Genomic DNA, 17970 nt, shown 5'->3' on the forward strand with positions numbered 1-17970 from the left:
TGATTTCAACATAAGAGTTTGGACTGCAAATATAGAACAGGAGCAGGGGAGTCAATGTAGAAATTGACCTGTATTCTGCTCAGAGCAGGGGAGAAGTAGGTTTGACAGAGGTACTGAGAATTTCGTTCCCATTGTCAAGTTTCTACTTTAGGGAAAGGGGGCTCCTTTCTTCAATTTTCTTGGCTTCCTGGTTTTCTTCTGACCTCTCAGGACACTCATTCTTTCACCTACTTGCTCCTTCCTGCTTTCCCATCTGACTTCTAAATGAAAGATTTGCTGAGAGCTTATTCATTGTCTTCTCACTCAATACTATGTCCCAAGGTGATCTCATTCATGCTGTTGAATTCCCAGTTTTATCCCTCTACCCCAGATTTCTTTTCTGACTGAAATATCTATCTATCATCTATCTATCTATCTATCTATCTATCTATCTATCTATCTATCTATCTATCTATCTATCTACCTAATCATTTATCTATCATCCAATTTTCAACTAGATGTCACAAGATTGTAGTAAATACGTCTAAAATTGTGTTCTTGATCTCTCCCAATCCTGTCCGCCTTTATAGACTTTCCAACTCAGAAAATGGCACCTCCACTGCTCAGTTCTCAAATCAGAAATGTTCATCTTTGAAACCTCTCTCTTCTTCCCCTTTTAATTTATCGCCAATTTATATTCCCCCCTCGACAGGCCAATAGATTATTTGCTTTAATTCTCTCACTATATGAAACTCAAGCATTTGATTTTTGGGTAGGGTTAAACTGTAACTTCAGTAGCCTGCAATACATAAAGATTTTGTCAGAATAGTTTCCATTTAGTCTTTCAACTGTGTCTAGCTATCTCTATCAGGATAGCTGCATTTACAGAACTAGCTGTGCTTGGACCATCTTTGCAAGCAAGTTTAGATCTGAAATGCACTTGGCAATTGTCTCCTTTTCTTTCTGCGCAGATGCTCTGTACCACGTGCTTCTCCACCCAGTTTATCATGTACTCTTGTTCCTTTCCACGCATCATATTCTGCACAGAGATATGATAGTCCAGGCTATTCTTTACCTCCTTGTATACTCTATGCAGCTGTTTCCAGTAAGTAACCTCCAAGGCCATAGCAAAGTTACATTTTTACTTCATAAATGTTTATTGAACCAACAGCTAATTTTTGTTTCCACTACCACAGCCTTAGTCTATGCCACTATCTTCTACCTGGAAGATTATGATAGTCTCCCCCATTCATTCATTCTTTTGCTTCAATTCATGTAGCAAGTGATCATTTAAAAATACTGATTACATCATGCTACCGCTCTGCTTAAAAAATGTCAATGCTTCCTTCTTCATCTTCAGCTTGCCTTTGTCCCTTCTCTAAGTATAATTCAGCTCCAATGCTGCCTTCCTCCTATGAGTTGAGGGTTTCCTGCCTGAGATCCTTCATAGATTTTATTCTCTTTGCTTGGACTTCTTTTTCCTTCTCTTCCCCATGTCTCCCAACTTCTATTAATTCATTAGTCTATTTTGAAATGTTAGATCCTGAGAAAGGCATCCCCTTAACTACGAAATCTGATTTAAGAATCCCTTGATATTCTCTTATGTAGCTTCCCATTTATTTCTTTCAAATCACTAATTTCAATTTCTAATTATAAAAGCATTTGTGTGATTATTTCTTCCAACATAGCTATTTTGTTTATGCTTCTGCCCAGCAACCAGAACAGTTCTTGGCATGTAGTAGACAGTATTTGTTCAATGACAATGAATGAGTTCGATTAGCTGAAGATATTTTTATAATCTAAATTTCTTTTTTTACTCTGTTCTAGCCAAGGTACCCTTTTGATTATTATTTGTCTTCCCACATAGCTTGAACTAGGAGAGAATGAATTCAAGTAAAAGATATTTCTTAGTTTAAAACATTGATGTTCATAACAACACCCTTTCATGATAAAAACATGAAAAAAAAACTAGGGATAGAAATTATCTCAACATAATAAAAGTCATATATTAAAAACTCACAGTAAACATCATATTAAATGGTGAAAGACTGAAAGCTTTTCCTCTAAGATTAGGAACAAGGCAAGCATGCCCACTTTTACCACTTCTATTCAACACAGTACTGGACGTTCTACCCAAAGCAATTAGATAAGAAAAAGAAATAAAACACATCCAAATTGGAAAGAAAGAAGTATTATTGTCTGTTTGTAGATTATACGATCTTCTACGTAGAAAACCCTAAAGATTTCACAAAGAAAACTGCATTTTGTGAAACTGCATTTCTATACACCAACAATGAACAATCTTAAAGGAAAATTACAAAAACCATTCTATTTACAACAGCATCAAATATACTTAGTAATTAACTTAGCCAAAAAAGGTGAAAAACTTGTATAATAAAAATTACAGAACATTGCTGAAAGAAATTAAAGACAAAACTAAATGGAAGTATATCCTATGTTCAAAGATTGGGAGGATCAAAAAGAAAAAGAACATCCCATTTTAGTGAAATACAAGTTTTTAAAAGTTGGATGTCAGGAGAGAGGCTATTCTCTGTAATCCCCCCCCCCAATGCATTTTATAAGTTGTCTTCTTGATTTTGTTATCTTCTTAATATTTCTTCCTTCAAATACAGAGGGTGCCAAAAAAATGTATACATATTTTAAGAAAGGAAAAAAACTATTAAAATTGTAATACTCACTATATACCAATAACAAAAGATGAATACAAGTCATGTTTGACTTCTGCAATTACAAGAGGTGCTCAAAGTGGTTACCATCAGCATCCAGACACTTCTGATTATGGCGAACTACTGCTTGAACATAGATAACATCTCTTAAAATGTGTATACATTTTTTTGGCACCCCCACTATAAGCTTTTCAGCATATATAGCATTATGGATATTGAAAATATTTATAGTTGGAAATAGCTGCAGATGACATAAGCTACAATAGAATATACACTGTTTAAGTTTATGAAGATCTGAATCAATACGTGTAGTAAGAAAGCATATACTACAGTCTCCAATTCAAAATACTTAAGAGTTTTAATGTGTTCCTTGTATCATGCAGTGTAGAAAAAAAATGTAAATAAAGTTCTGAGTGATGACTATTTTTCAGGGCCCAGAAATTAATGTTTATGTGAAACAACTACATAATAATAATGACTTACATTATAGAACTGGAATAGATAACATTAAACTTTAATTGGTTTACACGTGGAAAACCTGACACTGGTAAAAAAAAATTTCTTTTCTCTTGTGTAAGCAAAAAAATCCAATTATTCTTTAAACATTGCCTAGGCACTTTGGTAAAGACTATTTTTATTCTCCTCATAGTATTTTCCTCTTTGAAAAACTTAGTTTCATTTGCATATTTTCCATGTTTTTTCCTATATTAAAGTAACCATTCTTTAAAAATCCATTACTACTTATTGGCAATATAAATAATTTTGTGCTTTTCAATGACACCAATGTCATATTCCAGTTGTTTCATTTCTTCTTCCAGTTTCTGCTTACGCATCCTCTTTGGTATGGAATCGATGAAGACTGAGAGAGACTGGAACTCTTTATGCACCTCTTCCCAATTCTTTTTCAGCCCCTGCAAATGACAAAAAAACACACAAAACTAAATACTCAAGTAAACTGTAATAATAAAGTAAATGGTAAAGGAAACTGCACTGGTGAGGAAAATGTAAATAGGTAAAGAAACGAACTGACGAAAATAACTTTGAAAATGTTATGTATTTATCAAGTACTTGGCCACAGTAATAAAAATACTGTACAGAGGCCAAACCCTGTCCTGATTGTCTGCTCAGTTCCCACTGGGAGTATTTATTTCCTCTGTTTTTAATGTTACTGTACTTGTTTTTACCATCAAATATGCATATGCAGTGTTGAGTAGTATAAAAACTAAGCTCATAGCAAATGCTTTGGTAAAAATGACAACTTCAAATTGATAACCCCAAGCAAAAAACATTTTTGAAAGGAAATTATTTCTTTAAAAAATTTTAGGTTTTTTTTTTATTTATAATTTTTCTTTTAAACCACTATCTCCATTTTCAACAGAGAAATCACATTAAAAAACTTGTTTCTGACTTGCATGGCCATATTTTCTAGTATCTGATGAAATGGAATTGTACAAAATGCCAAAATTCAATTTAGCAAGAGATGACCTTTTATGTCTCTTCAGTATATTAGAATTCTTCCTCCATATAGTCAAGGGATCTATACTCCCCATTAATGTATTCCAGAAATGACTGAAATGTCATTAAATGTAACACACATGCTAATTCAATAATGTAGTTAATTTTTTATATTCTCAATAACCAACAAATTCAAAATTAGGGGTCTCATAGGAGCAGTAAAGGTTATTTCCATCTCTGCATAGTTACCATTTCTTATCACAGTGCACTAGAGGCCCCGCTGACAAAACGATCTTAAACTACTAATTGAATTCATGCAATGAAAGTTTATAAATTAGCACTTTCTTTTATTCACTGTCAGTTCACAAATCATTATATTTACACAAAACACAAAGTAAAATTGAAGTACAATGAAAATATTGCCTTGAAAATATGGTCCATGGCCACACATTTAGGTTTAAGAGAAAATGAGATGTATCTTATTAAATAATGTCTTCATAATAAACACTCTTAGTACAAATTTAATCTTGTAGAAACTTTTCAGGGACAATAAAATTTCATTGACTTAGTTCCATGCTTAGGTAAAAATAATGGTAATCTAGGGCTTACTGCATAGAATAGATTGGTTGAAAATAAGGACAACAAATTATGAATACTTGAATGAGATTATATTAAGGACTTGGGAAAGGAAAAAGATAGAAGGAAAAGTATCCATTTAAATTTTTAAGAGGGGGATGGATTAACACAGTTCTTAACAATCTATGAGATCTATTTCAAAAAGAAGTCCTCAAAGGAATTCTATTGTCCCATCGTCTTTCATTATGGAACGGGAAATACGTTTCCACACAGCTCTACTGGGTTGCCTATTACAGAGAGGAAATCTATGTATTTATACTTTTCAAATATCAAAGATTTTTCATTGCTAGTTGGGTGATATTTCCATATTACTTGTGGTCACAGCAGCTACACTCTGTCTTTGTATTTCCTTTTAAAGGATAGTTTATCTTCCAGTATGTACAGTAATGTTTGGATCAAAGTCCACAGCTAAGGATGGGAATTAAATGTAATTAATATTTCATATTATATTAAAATACCCTTTTTGCTGTTCTTAAGACTTTTGTTATTTCATCTAAAAAAATCGTCTACCCATTGCAGCAATGGTGTTTTCCCCTTACTTCTATTTTTTAATTTTTCTCACTTCTATTTTAATGCTGAAATAATATTAATTTTGGAAAAACTTCAAATGGGGAGAAGCAGTAATAAAATATTGCCTTCATTCAGTTTCATGCTCCTTTTGCACCCACCCCACCCCCATCCATTCTCCACCTTCTTCTCCTGCACTGTGACTAGGGGTGAGGTGGGGGTGGGTGGGATGGTGGCAGAGTTGATTCTTTGGGCTGTGCCCCCACCCCCACCCCCTTGCTCTTTTGTCCTTCAGCCCCTGCCTGAGTTCAGCCAAAAAGGCACTGGTGGGAGAGAGGCTTGGGCCATTTCTTCCCCCTCTCCCTTGACATTACCTGACACTAGTTCTGGTTCATTCATCTGTGACTACAACGCCTGTAAGGTGGTCCATTGTCCAGGCTCCAGCTCTCACTGGGCTCTGGTGACCTCGTTTCTTGCCCGGCCCTTCAAGCCTCGGGTGGTGGTGGGTTTTCGCCATCTTTTGTCCTGGGTTGCCTCAGTGCTCCTTGTTGTTTCCCTTAGCCCTGCCTCACTTCTGGGAATAGTTCCTTCAAAATTCTCTTCAGACTCCCAGCTGAGCATGCCTTCTAACTCCTACTGAGCCCTGACTGATGGAGCCTCCTTTGGTTACTTCCTATGCACGTGTGTAATGTGCAGTGGGAAAACACTGGCCTGGAAATTGCTTGATGTGAGTTTTAGTCCCTCTTGAGCTCCATGATAAGGACTGCAATTGTTTTGCTCACTACAGTGTCCTCCAGGTTGGGTACAGTGCCTGGAACACAATAGATGTTCAATAAATGACGCATGGATGCGTGAACAAATGAGCTTACTTAACATATTTGCATTTTATATCCTCATTTGTAAAATGAGAAGTTTGGGATCATTAGACAAGATGATCCTTTCCAGGTATAATGAGACTGTTATTTTATGAAGAATGAGCAGAATGTGGCCTGCTGGGGGACATACAATCATATTATCATTGAACTATAAGCAACTCTTAACCAGGGAGGAAAGCATGGTTCGGGGCTTGTCAGGAGCATAGCTATGGGCTTTGTTACCACAGCGGCTACACTATGTGACTAATAAGGCATCCAGTGGGCCATCTGCTACTGCCACATCAAAGGGCAAGCAAGGAAACTCTAGCGACACGTTACGAAGCAGGGGGCAGCTTACCCAATATAGCCAAAAAGGTGAGGGGGGGAAGAGCCTTTTCCTTCTGAGGGAAATTCTTTTTCTCTTTCCCTAGTTTTCAGCATAATTTAGATATAAAAACCTGGCTTACACAAAAGCATGTACTTTCTAAAAATGGTAGAATCCAGAAAGAGAGAGAGAGAGAGAGAGAGAGAGAGAGAGAGAGAAAATGGGCCAAAGACCAGTGCTCTTCCTGAAAGTGACATGGAAGTCCCACCTCCATGTCTGCCAGCCTCCTGCCAGCCTGTCTTCCTTTCTTCTTTCCAGCACATATTAAACACCTGTGTTTATACTGGGCAATGGGTTAGGCACTGGAGAGACAGCTGTCAGCAAAGAGACACAGTCTCTGCCCTTAGGCCACTCCTGCTGCCTTGGACCCCCTTTTATACTGCAGGTTAAAGTCCAGCTAAAGACCTACCTCTATCTTTTAAAGGATATTTGTACCTTGGAACCTGATAAAACTCACGATCTGTACAAACATACACTCATATCTATACAGGTACATATTTAAATATCACTTGTCATCAATTAAATTGCAACTTCTTTACAGCAGACATTTTTTTATGTCCTTCTCAATATGTTTAGCGTTTAGTATAATACTCTATGTGAAGCATTTAATAAATGTTTATTGATGATTATTATGGCATTGATAAAATGGTAAGAATTTATAACAGCGTATGAATCCATTTTTCAACAGAAATTAATGCAGTAAGGAGTTATTTTCTATTTTTAAAAGGTCATTACAAATGGCTTTGTAGAAAGCTTCCAAAATAACAAAACAAAGAATAAAGTACTATTTGTTTGCCTCTATAAGAGAACATGACTATAGGAGAGTATGAGTAGGTGCATAATAAATACTCTCTGAAGATGATGATGGAGCATCCCTGCTCACATCCCCCAATATTTTAAATGCTTTGAATAAGTCTTGCATTAAACACTCCAATGTAAATATGGCTTTAAGACTATTTTATTCAAAATAAGGAAAATATATGTAAAACCTAACACTTGGTTATTTTAAATTTGAACATTTGGCTTATAGGAAAGTTTTTAAAAATTTGGAGCTAAGGACAGTTTCAATTATTCTAGAGCTCCATCTAGTGAAAAGTATCTAATTTATGGATTTTTTTTTAAAATTCAGGGACACGAGAATAAAAATAAAAATGCTTTTTTGCTTTATTTATGCATGTTCATTGAAGGATAAGGTGGGTTTCCTTACAACACTAACCACTTCAGGAAAAAACAGAAGTCATCAAGATGGAAACAAAATATTATTCAATAATCCCTATATTACAACTTTTTACTTTCCCCAAAGAGTCAGCTTTGCTGCATGTAGCTGTCACCACAACCAAAAGAGAGTGATCAGATTTAAAAATCAAAGTGCTGCCTCTAATAATCGTTGATGGCATAACTTTTTTTCAGAAATGTTCTAAAGAGTGACACAGGAATAGAAATTACAGAACACTTACCTGCAGAACGGCTTCCCTTTCTTCATCAGACAGCCTTTTCATAGCTGCTTTCCTGAGTTTTTCCTGGATATAGTTATCATATTCTTCTTGGGCTTTCTTTACTTCCTCATTTCGCTTACATATATATTTGGGCGTGACACCATAATCCTTAAAAGGATTTTTCAGAAAAAAAATCAATATCCTGAATGCAATCTTATATGTGTGTACATACCAACCAATGACTGGGAGGAAAAAAAATGGTACGGACTTAAAACCTTTGCTTAAACCACTGTAAATTGATAAAATTCAGTGACTTTTTTCCCCATGGGGAACTAGTTGATTCTGGTCTTTAAAAAAAACACCAAAAACATCTGAGTTGTTATTGTGGCTGCTTGTTTTCCCTCTTCTGAATGTTTCCAGCGCCTGCTCTTGGCTGATAACTCAGCCCTTACTTTACTCCTAAGAGTTGCCTTTTCTTTATTTCTTTTCGATGCTACAGCTTTTGTCGTGAAATATCTTGACTATATTGAGGTCTCTTTTGCAAACTCTTGTTCAATAAAAAAGGATACATGCTTTCAAAAACAAACTCTCAAAAGACACTAAGCAAGTCTGCTTTAAGAGAAAATTGACTTGGTTGTTCTTGAAAATGCAAAATACATTTTTAGGCTCCTGGGCCGCTTATAAGGACTGACAGTGAGGCAATCATCTGTGATTCTTTCATATTACTGAATGCATGTGATATCTCTATATAGAGAAACAGAACTACTCTGTTTATTTTTTAAAAAATTATTTGAGAATGTACTTGGTGCTAGATATACTAGTGAATAAGAGAGGCAAAGTTTCTGTTCTTATGGAATTTGCATTCTATGGTGAAAGAAACTCACCAAAAATAGAGTATAAAATTATACACACACACACACACACACACACACAGGGCGCCAGAAAAATGTATACACATTTTAAGAAAGGAAAAAACTTTATTAAAATTGTAATACTCAATGTACCAATAACAAAAGATGAATACAAGTCACGTTCGACTTCTGCAATTATAAGAGGTGCTCAAAGTGGTTACCATCAGCGTGATTTTAATAATTTTTTACTTTGTTAAAATGTGTATACATATTTTTGGAACCATATATATTATATATATATACATATATCATACATATATTACATATATAATGTTTTATATATATATACATATGTGTGTGTATATATGTGTGTGTATATGTGTGTGTGTGTGTTATATATATATATATATATATATATATATATATATATATATATATATATATATTCCAAAGTAAAAGAAAGGACAGAGTAAGGGGAAAGAAAGTAAAGGAGTTATTTTAGATAAATAAGGAGGTCAGGGAAGACCTCTCTGAGGAAGCAGCTGTTGAGAGATATGTAGTCATTCAAACCATTCACAAATATTCTGGTTCTTCTCCCTTTGGGCACTTGGTAGGACACTTTCCTGCTTCCCTTGAAGTAAGATGCAGCCATGTAAACTGACTTGCCAGTGTGAGTAGAAATGACTTCTGTCCTTTTGGGTAGAAGCCTTAAGTATTAATGGATGACTTGCCATGTTCTTTTTTTGTCTGGATAGTGATGGGTGAAGTTTTTTGTTGCCTGGGTCATGGAATAAGGACGGGAAGCAGAGCTTCCAACAACCTTCAGTGGACGTGTGGCACAAGCAAACAAGAGAACTTAATTGCTTTTAGTTACTGGGATGTGGGGGTTATTTGTTACCACAGCATAACCTAGTCCATCCTCGCTGAACAAGGGATAGAAATCTTAACTATAAATGTGTTCTGGAAAATTGCAAAGCGCTATACAAATAAACTCTAAGAGCACAGTATTCAGGTTGGTTAGTGCAGGAGTAAACAGTCCAATCCATTCCAGGAAACACTGAGGACAACACCTCCTTACAGCTCAGTACAATTACTGATGTTCTAAATGATGGTTCTGTGTCACCACAAAAAGATTAAATTATATTTGGCATTCTCTGTTTAATAGAGGGAAATGACGTGATACATTTTAGGAAAAAGAACTATCTTACAAATGGGTAAAAGTCTCAATAGAAAAACCTCAGGTCTGAAATATTCCTATGTGCAGGATCATTGAGAGCTAATGCATTACTATTAACACTAATAATTGCATATAATATAATGTATGCTTTTTATTGAACGTTTATTAGCTGCCAGGTTTTGTGTCAGGTGCTTCATACTTTTATACATTTAATCCTCACTACAACCCTGTGATAAATCAAAGAACTTGTTGAAGAACACAGAGTTAAGTAAGTGGCCAGAGTCAGAATTTGAAATGATGTCTTACTACTATTACTGTATACCTTGGGCAATCATCCATCCTTCAGTTTGTTTTCACAAATTGTTTTTCATGGCACAAATGGGCATATAATATTTTACTTGGAATGAAAAGCATGAGGTTCATTCACTTTTAAAAAGCGACATTGCCCTTAAAGGGACTTAACTCTGAAAAGCAGAAAGTAAGTTGAGTTAGTCCTTTATGAGCCTTGATTGCTTAGCCAGCAACACCAAGAGGACAGTAAGTGCCGAGTGTTTGCACGGCTTGGTAAACAAGCACAGGTAGACTAACTTAATGTTTTTCTGTCTCTGTAATGGATTTTTTGTTCAATTTTCTGTTCAAGGCAGAAAATGTATTGACGTGGACAGCCTAGACAGAAGGCAGCCAGAAGGGGCAGACTGTGTGGCAGTTGGTGGCATGACCATCAAAGGAGAAGGGGTTTTACCAGTAGTTGAGAAATAATGGACCGGAAGCAGCTTTAAAGAGCCAGGAAAGTGAAATTTCTGCTTTTCAGTACTCTATGGGACAAGGGCTATCAGCAGCCTCCTGTGGCCACAGAAGGAGGAAGTACCATGTTTCCCCGAAAATAAGACCTAGCTGGACCATCAGCTCTAATGCGTCCTTTGGAGCAAAAATTAATATAAAACCCGGTCTCATTTTACTATAATATAAGACCAGGTCTTGTATAATATAATATAATATAATATAATATAATATAATATAATATAATATAATAAATATAATAAATATAATATAATATAATATAATATAATATAATATAATATAATATAATACCGGGTCTTATGTTAATTTTTGCTCCAAAGGATGCTTTAGAGCTGATGATCCAGCTAGGTCTTATTTTTGGGGACACACGGTATCTGGAGAAGCCTGAAAGAGCTGTTGACATGTGCTGCCAATTCATAGACTCCTGCTAAAGTTTTCCAAAGTCTCTTAGCCGATGGAGTGGAGGGCTTCTCAGGGAATACGTAGTGTTCTCTGACAACAGCTGTAAGGTTCCTGTTTTGATTTTGAACAGGCACAGGATTTCTCATGGGAGATCACTGCACGACCTCAATGCAAGCCCCTCATACAACGCTATTGCAATTTCTTTTCTTTTTTTCTCTTCCTTCCTTTCTTTCTTCTTTCCTTCCTTTCTTTTTTGCCACACCTTACTATTGTGTATTATTATAATACACAATATAATACACCTTACTATTGTGTATTATTATTCCTTAGCGTTTTTCATTCATATTTTATTATGTGTGTTTTAAGCATTCTTATGATCTGTAAGTATACAAAGTAAAATAGGTTTTGTTTACGGTACTTTTTGGTAAGCTTTTTTTTAATTTTAAAGCTCTTCTTCCATTTAAAAAACTAAACCTGAGCTTCTATAATTTTTACCAATGAAATTATACACCTATCTGATGAGCACCTTTTCAGATAGAAAAAAAAGTCCCCAAAAGACTAGATTATTGTACAGCACTTTCAAAGTCTGCTTTACTCCAAACTAAAAACAAATGAATATATTCAAGTTGAAATAGTAATGTGAATTATTTATACTACACTGATAGGATGGATGGCTCTAAAGTTGTTTTCCTCTTCATTTCTCTTATTCTGCTACCAAGACACTGAAACCTAATGACTAACTCTTATTAGGATCTTGTTAAAGGTTATTCCTTCTAGATTTATAATAATGATTATAGTTTTAGTGACATGTCCACCTCACCTAAAACTAATATCTTTTAGAGAATGTTTATTATAATTATAAAATATATTAACAATTGAAAGTCAGGGGGAAAATTATCGTTTTCCTTTACTGAACTATATGGTATTCATTCCAAATTCTCTGTAATTTCTTCACATTCCATGCAGACCAAACACAGATTTCAGAGGAAATGAGAACTGGTAATCTGGATCATTTGTCTAGTTAGAGCACTAGTAATGATAATATAGACAATCATTATGAACACCATACTTAAATTATTTGAATTTCAGGCCGATCACATTAATATATCACAAGGCTACCTTTTTATTGATGTGCTTTGGAATTAGTCCTGAAGTTTCAAGATCATGCTTGTCTCCAGTTCTTTTGTCAACATAAATTGGTTTAGGCTTTTTAGCCACTCCCATAATGACATTAGCTGCATTTGTATTGATAAAATTTTTTTCACTCTGTACTCCCATGACTGGATGATCGGTCCTCAGTGGCACAGGAGGCTTTTTGGGCTTATTCCGATCAAATACTTTTTCTGTTAAACATAACATTACCTTGTTAATATTAACTATAAACATTGCTACTCAGTGCTACTTATAACATCCAGATATTTTACCACTAATATATTGAGGTTTTATTAATAACATATTTAAATATTTAAGGTAAAAGAACAGTAATCATAAATGCAAAAAATTAAGTGCAACATAATCAAATAATATGTTGACGGACAGTATAAAAATCTAAAGGAAGAAGATAAATATCCCAAATCATATGCTAGGTAATACATTTTCACTAGCTATTGTGAAAATTTTTCTTATAACAATTTCAACAACAAAAGTTCAAGTTTCCCATTGAAAAAAGTTCAAAGAAATATTAAAACATTTTTCTGAGTTCTATCAACATTACTAATAATTGCTTGCTTAGAGGAAAGTTGTTGTAAAATCACCATGTAAATAAATCAAACTTGATGTGTTGTAAGTCCAAGAATCTATGGATTTTTTTTTCACTAAAACTACTATTATTATAAGATATAAAAATTATGTAATAGCTATGTAACCAACACGCAACTTAACTAATAAAACATTACCAAAATAATTGAAGTAACCTATTCACTCCTCCCTGACTGCATCTCACCTCCTAAAATAACCGCTGTCCAGAATTTACTTTATTTCTCTATACTATAGTGTCTTCATTAGCGGCAGGTGAAACTGGCCATTTACACAGTCTCTTCAACTTGACCATTCCAATTTATCTATTTCGATACAAACACATTAAAATGGTTGTATAAAGATTTAAAATATTTATAAAAATGTTTGTAAATGTAAAAATATTAAAATGCAAAATAATTACAATTTATTTCCAAGAGCCGAAGGCAACAATTCCCTTGAAAAATCTGACTCAGATCTTAACCCTATCACAATTACTAGGGACTTTGACTTTATTCATTTCTGGATTGTTGGAGCTTTATATGAGTTTATATAATTTTTATTATCAGAAAAAACACAATGCTTATTATTAAAAGTCTATAGACTGGATTAACCTCTTATTATGGGCTGAATTGTGTTCTCCCAATATTCATATGTTGAAGTCCTAACCCCCAGTACCTCAGTTTGTGACTGTATTTGAACACAGGACATTTAAAGAGATACTTAAATTAAAATGAGGTCATTAGAGTGGGCCCTAATCCAGAATGACTGACATTTGAATAAGAGGAGGAAATTTGGACACAAGCTCACACAGGGGAAAGGCCATGTGAAGAGATAGGGAAAAGACTGGCATCTACAAGCCAGGAAGAGAGGCCTCTGAACAAACCAAACTCGGACACCTTGACCTTGGACTCTAGCCCTTAGAACTGTGACAAAATAAATTTTTTTGTTTAAGTTAGCCTGTCTGTGATACTTTGTTATGGCAGCCCTAGCAAACCAATACACCTCTGATATTAGTTCAACACCTCCAGGAACATTATCATAAAGCAGTTTCGAATATTCATTAATTAATAAAATATATTTTTGTTGAGCTAATTGCTCAATAATTACTATGTCCCCCGGTAATGTTCTAGCAACTGTATATACAGCAGTGAAAAGAAACAAAGTCCTTATTCTCATGAAGTTTACATTATAGTGGGGGAAGAAAAAGTAAAGTTTAATATGCAGGATATAATGTATCTATTTGGTTGAACAATATGTGAAATTCTTTACTGTTTTTGACCTACAAAATAGGTATCATCTTCCTATTAAACATATTACTGAAATGTCGTTAACATTGCTAGAAATTGAATTATAGAGTTGTACCATGTTTCCCCGAAAATAAGACCTAACCGGAAAATAAGCCCTAGCATGATTTTTCAGGATGACATCCCCTGAACATAAGCCCTAATGTGTCTTTTAGAGCAAAAATTAATATAAGAGCTGGTCTTATTTTCGGGGAAACATGGTATGAAGACTGGAACAGAGAATAAGGCCTCATTGTGGAACCCAAGTAGCTTCCTTTTACCAGATACACCCAACCAAATAAAGTTTGCGTGATCTATTTGCCTACAAAACCAGAAGTATCTATCTTATAGATTTTCACATGGAAAATATTCAGAAGCCAAAATTAATTATGAATTGAAAGTATGTCCAAATGATTCCTGTAACTATAGGAGAATCTATCGCTTTCTAAAGCGATTTCTTATCTTAACATTTCTAAATGTTAATATAAGAGGTAAAACTGAATTCTCAGAATACAAGGAAACCATTTGGAAAGACTAATAATCTATTGTTAGGTAAGTAAGTTGAATAAATTTTAACTTTATTGTTTATGGTTGTTCACCTAACGGTAACTAAAGCCTATTCCTGCCTTTTGTTTATGTTGTATTTATCTCAACATCATCTTCTCTCTCATCCCAGGATTAGGGGTGGGTTATGGGGTGAAACTTGAAAAATGCGGGGAGGCTGTCTCTTCACAAATTATTTGGTGGTAGTGACAATAAACCTGGAAACCAATTTTTCTTTTCTTTTCTTTTTTTTTAGGGTATGTCAAAATGGCAATGTCAGCATAGCCTTATAGTCATGCAGATGTTCTATCAATTGAATTTAGAGAAATGTTCATGTATCTGTTAAGTCTTTTCCAGTGTTTCTAGCAAAGTATTATATTTAAAATGGCAGAATATTCAAAAAGAGATTGGCAGCAGCTTTAGACTGGGCTTTTAAAGCTCTTGCAATACCCTGAATTTCTTAATTATTCTTAAGGCCAATCAAGTTTTGTGTTTGTTTTACCTTATAATGTTTATAAAAGAAAACATAGGCTTCTTCCCTTTTTTTCTTATTTGATACTTATTTTCTTATTTGATTTATACAGTTTGGTTGTTGCATTATATATGCTTAACCCTAGAGTGGATACATGAGGACCTGAGTAATATCATTGGTCCAAAGGAACTGAGAAAAAACTAATTCCATTTTAAGATGTTCCTGTGTTCACAAGTGCTCGTGAGTCACAAAATACCAAGACTCCACTTGAGGGAAATACAAAACAGACTTTTGAAGACATGAATTTCAGCATGAATACTGTTTTCAAACTTGTTCTCTTCCATCTTTCCTAATAATACCCTCATCCTTTGTCATGGCATATGGGTTATGAGAGGATTGTGGGACATGAAATATGGACATAGGGAGAAGTTTCACTTTTGTCAAAAGGTACACCCTAGCTGGGCTTGAGATGTTGCATTATTTCTTTGATGACAGAAGACCTAAAAAGGCTAACTTTATAAAAAGATAGGCTCATACCCCTCTCCTCTTTACTGTCCTAAAACATTAGGGAAGACACACGTTGGATGCGAAGAAGCTGCTTGCTCACACACACCTGTCACAGATCCCTTTTCATCCACTCTCCATTTTTCTGAAAGCCTTCTTTCCCTATATCTATAGACTCTATGATCATGATTAATTACATAATTTGTGAGGCCCAGTACAAAATGAAAATGTGGGGCTCCTTGATTCAAAATTAAGAATTTCAAGATGGCAAAAGCAAAGCATTAAACCAACCATGGGATCCATCTAAGCATAGAGCCCCGTGTGACTGCACAGGTAGCATATCCAGGAACTGATTCTGTCTACCACTCATGCATGAAGTCTCCTCCATTACATCTAACTCATTTATTGTCCTAATGGCCCCAGAGATCTGGTAGAGTTAAAGCCCACACTCAGGCCTAAAGTGAGCCTGGTAGTTGCTTCAACAAATGATTGTAATTTTTATCTCTTGGAGAAAAGACCTTGCTCACTGGGATTTAGAACTCTTCTTACAATTGTTGCTATTGAATTCATATGGCTAGGGACTAAGATGGTAAGGCAAGTGGTGCTGAAGGTGGGGCTTTATTGGATAGTCCAAGGTGTATACAAGATGCTTGCATGACCAAAAGGAAGTTCTATTTTGGGGACAACTTAGCATTCTCTACTCTCTTTTTCGACACATTCTCTACTTCTACTTTCTTTTAGCCTCTCAAATTCTGTTTAACATGAGACAAAGTGGCTATCATCTGTGAACATTTAATATTCATAGACAATAAAATAATTAATTTTAGTTGAATTACTTAACACTGTTAATATTAAAAAGAATGATAAAACCTACTAGGTGGTAGAATTTTTTCCTTTGAATGTTTCTTCAGGAAATCCTTTGGAGAAGGTACTTCAACTTTTGGTGGTCCCATGGTTTTCATTGCAGTTTTAAATTTTTGCATGTCCTCTTTTACAGCTGTCTTAAAAATTGATATGTACCTAAAATTAAAAAATTAAAAAAGTTGTAGCATTTATATATATTTTTAAATTATTTAAATTTTGAAAAAGGATATACATTTCTAATTTATGTAAGTCTATAATCAGAGAGAGCTGTAAAGCATAATTATCTGAGCCCTGTCTATCAGGCTTAGGTAAGCTAGATGGAAGCTTTGCCCTAAGAGGTGCCAGTGTAAAGATGATCATAGTATTTCTTTATTATATTGTGAACATCTGAAGTATAAACAGTGATTTCACTTCTCCCTTTCCTGATATTGATAATTCTTGTCCTTTCTCCCCCTCTCTCTCCTCCTTCCCTCCTCACCTCCCTTCCCTCACTGTGACCCCCCCTTTTCTCTGATCAATCTGGCTAGGGGTTTATAAATTTTACTGACTTTCTCAAAGAACCAGATTCTCATTGATTTTGTCTAATGTTTATATATTTTCCATTTCAATGATTTCTGCACTGATTTTTACTATTTTTCCTTACCTGGGGTTTAATTTGTTTTTTTTAAATAGAAGTATTTAAAGCTATAAAATTCCCTCTATGCATTGTTTTATAGCTGCATCCCACAAATTTTGATATGCAACACTTTCATTTTCATTCAGCTCAAAATATCTTTTTAATTCCCTTCTGTTATCTTCTTTGGCTTGGGATTTTCTTTAGATGTGTTTTGCTTGGTTTCCAAATATTTGGGGATTTTCCACATATCTTTCTGATTTCTAATTAATTTCCATTGAGGTTAGAGAATACACTTTCTATGATTTCAATCCTCTTAAATTTTCTGATACTTGTTTTATAGCAAAAAGTATGGTCTATCTTGGTAAATTTTCTGTATACACTCAAAAAGAAAGTGTATTTGCTGTTGTTGACTGGAATCTTCCATAAAAGGCAATTAGGTCAAATTGGTTGGTAGTGTTTCTGAGTTCTATTAATTACTGAAATCTCTGACTACAGTTGTGGATTTGTCTGTCTCTTTTTAAATTTTTATTTACTTATTTATTTTGCTCAGCTATTTTATTTTTCCAATTTATTTTATTTTTTGAAGATTTTTTATTAAAATATCACTAACATACAACATTACATTAATTTCAGGTGCACACCATGGTTCTTCAACATTTATATACCTAAAGAAGTGATCACCATGATAAGTCCAGCAACCATCTGACTCTGTAGCACGTGATCACAATATTATTGATGATGTTTCCTATGCTATACATTACATTCCCATGACTTATTCATT

The 17970-nt window shown here is 34.5% G+C and overlaps 1 protein-coding gene across 3 annotated transcripts in view; it reads right to left on the reverse strand.

The window, feature by feature from the left end:
* Positions 1 to 3159: 3159 nt before the first annotated feature.
* Positions 3160 to 17970, reverse strand: part of ENKUR (enkurin, TRPC channel interacting protein) — a 29378-nt gene continuing 14567 nt past the window's right edge. For 2 of the 3 annotated variants that reach the window (XM_019754199.2, XM_074324942.1), the window contains exons 2-5: positions 16584 to 16729; positions 12290 to 12513; positions 7961 to 8107; positions 3160 to 3577 (exon numbers count right to left, since the gene is read on the reverse strand). In XM_019754199.2, the coding sequence (XP_019609758.1) occupies positions 3404 to 3577; positions 7961 to 8107; positions 12290 to 12513; positions 16584 to 16729 (691 nt within the window). In that variant the 3' untranslated portion in view covers positions 3160 to 3403. The remainder of the gene's footprint in view (positions 3578 to 7960; positions 8108 to 12289; positions 12514 to 16583; positions 16730 to 17970) is intronic. The other variant, XM_074324943.1, reaches the window with a different exon arrangement.

Source organism: Rhinolophus sinicus, linkage group LG02 (genome assembly GCF_036562045.2).
Source record: "Rhinolophus sinicus isolate RSC01 linkage group LG02, ASM3656204v1, whole genome shotgun sequence".
Classification (NCBI taxonomy): Eukaryota; Metazoa; Chordata; class Mammalia; order Chiroptera; family Rhinolophidae; genus Rhinolophus; species Rhinolophus sinicus.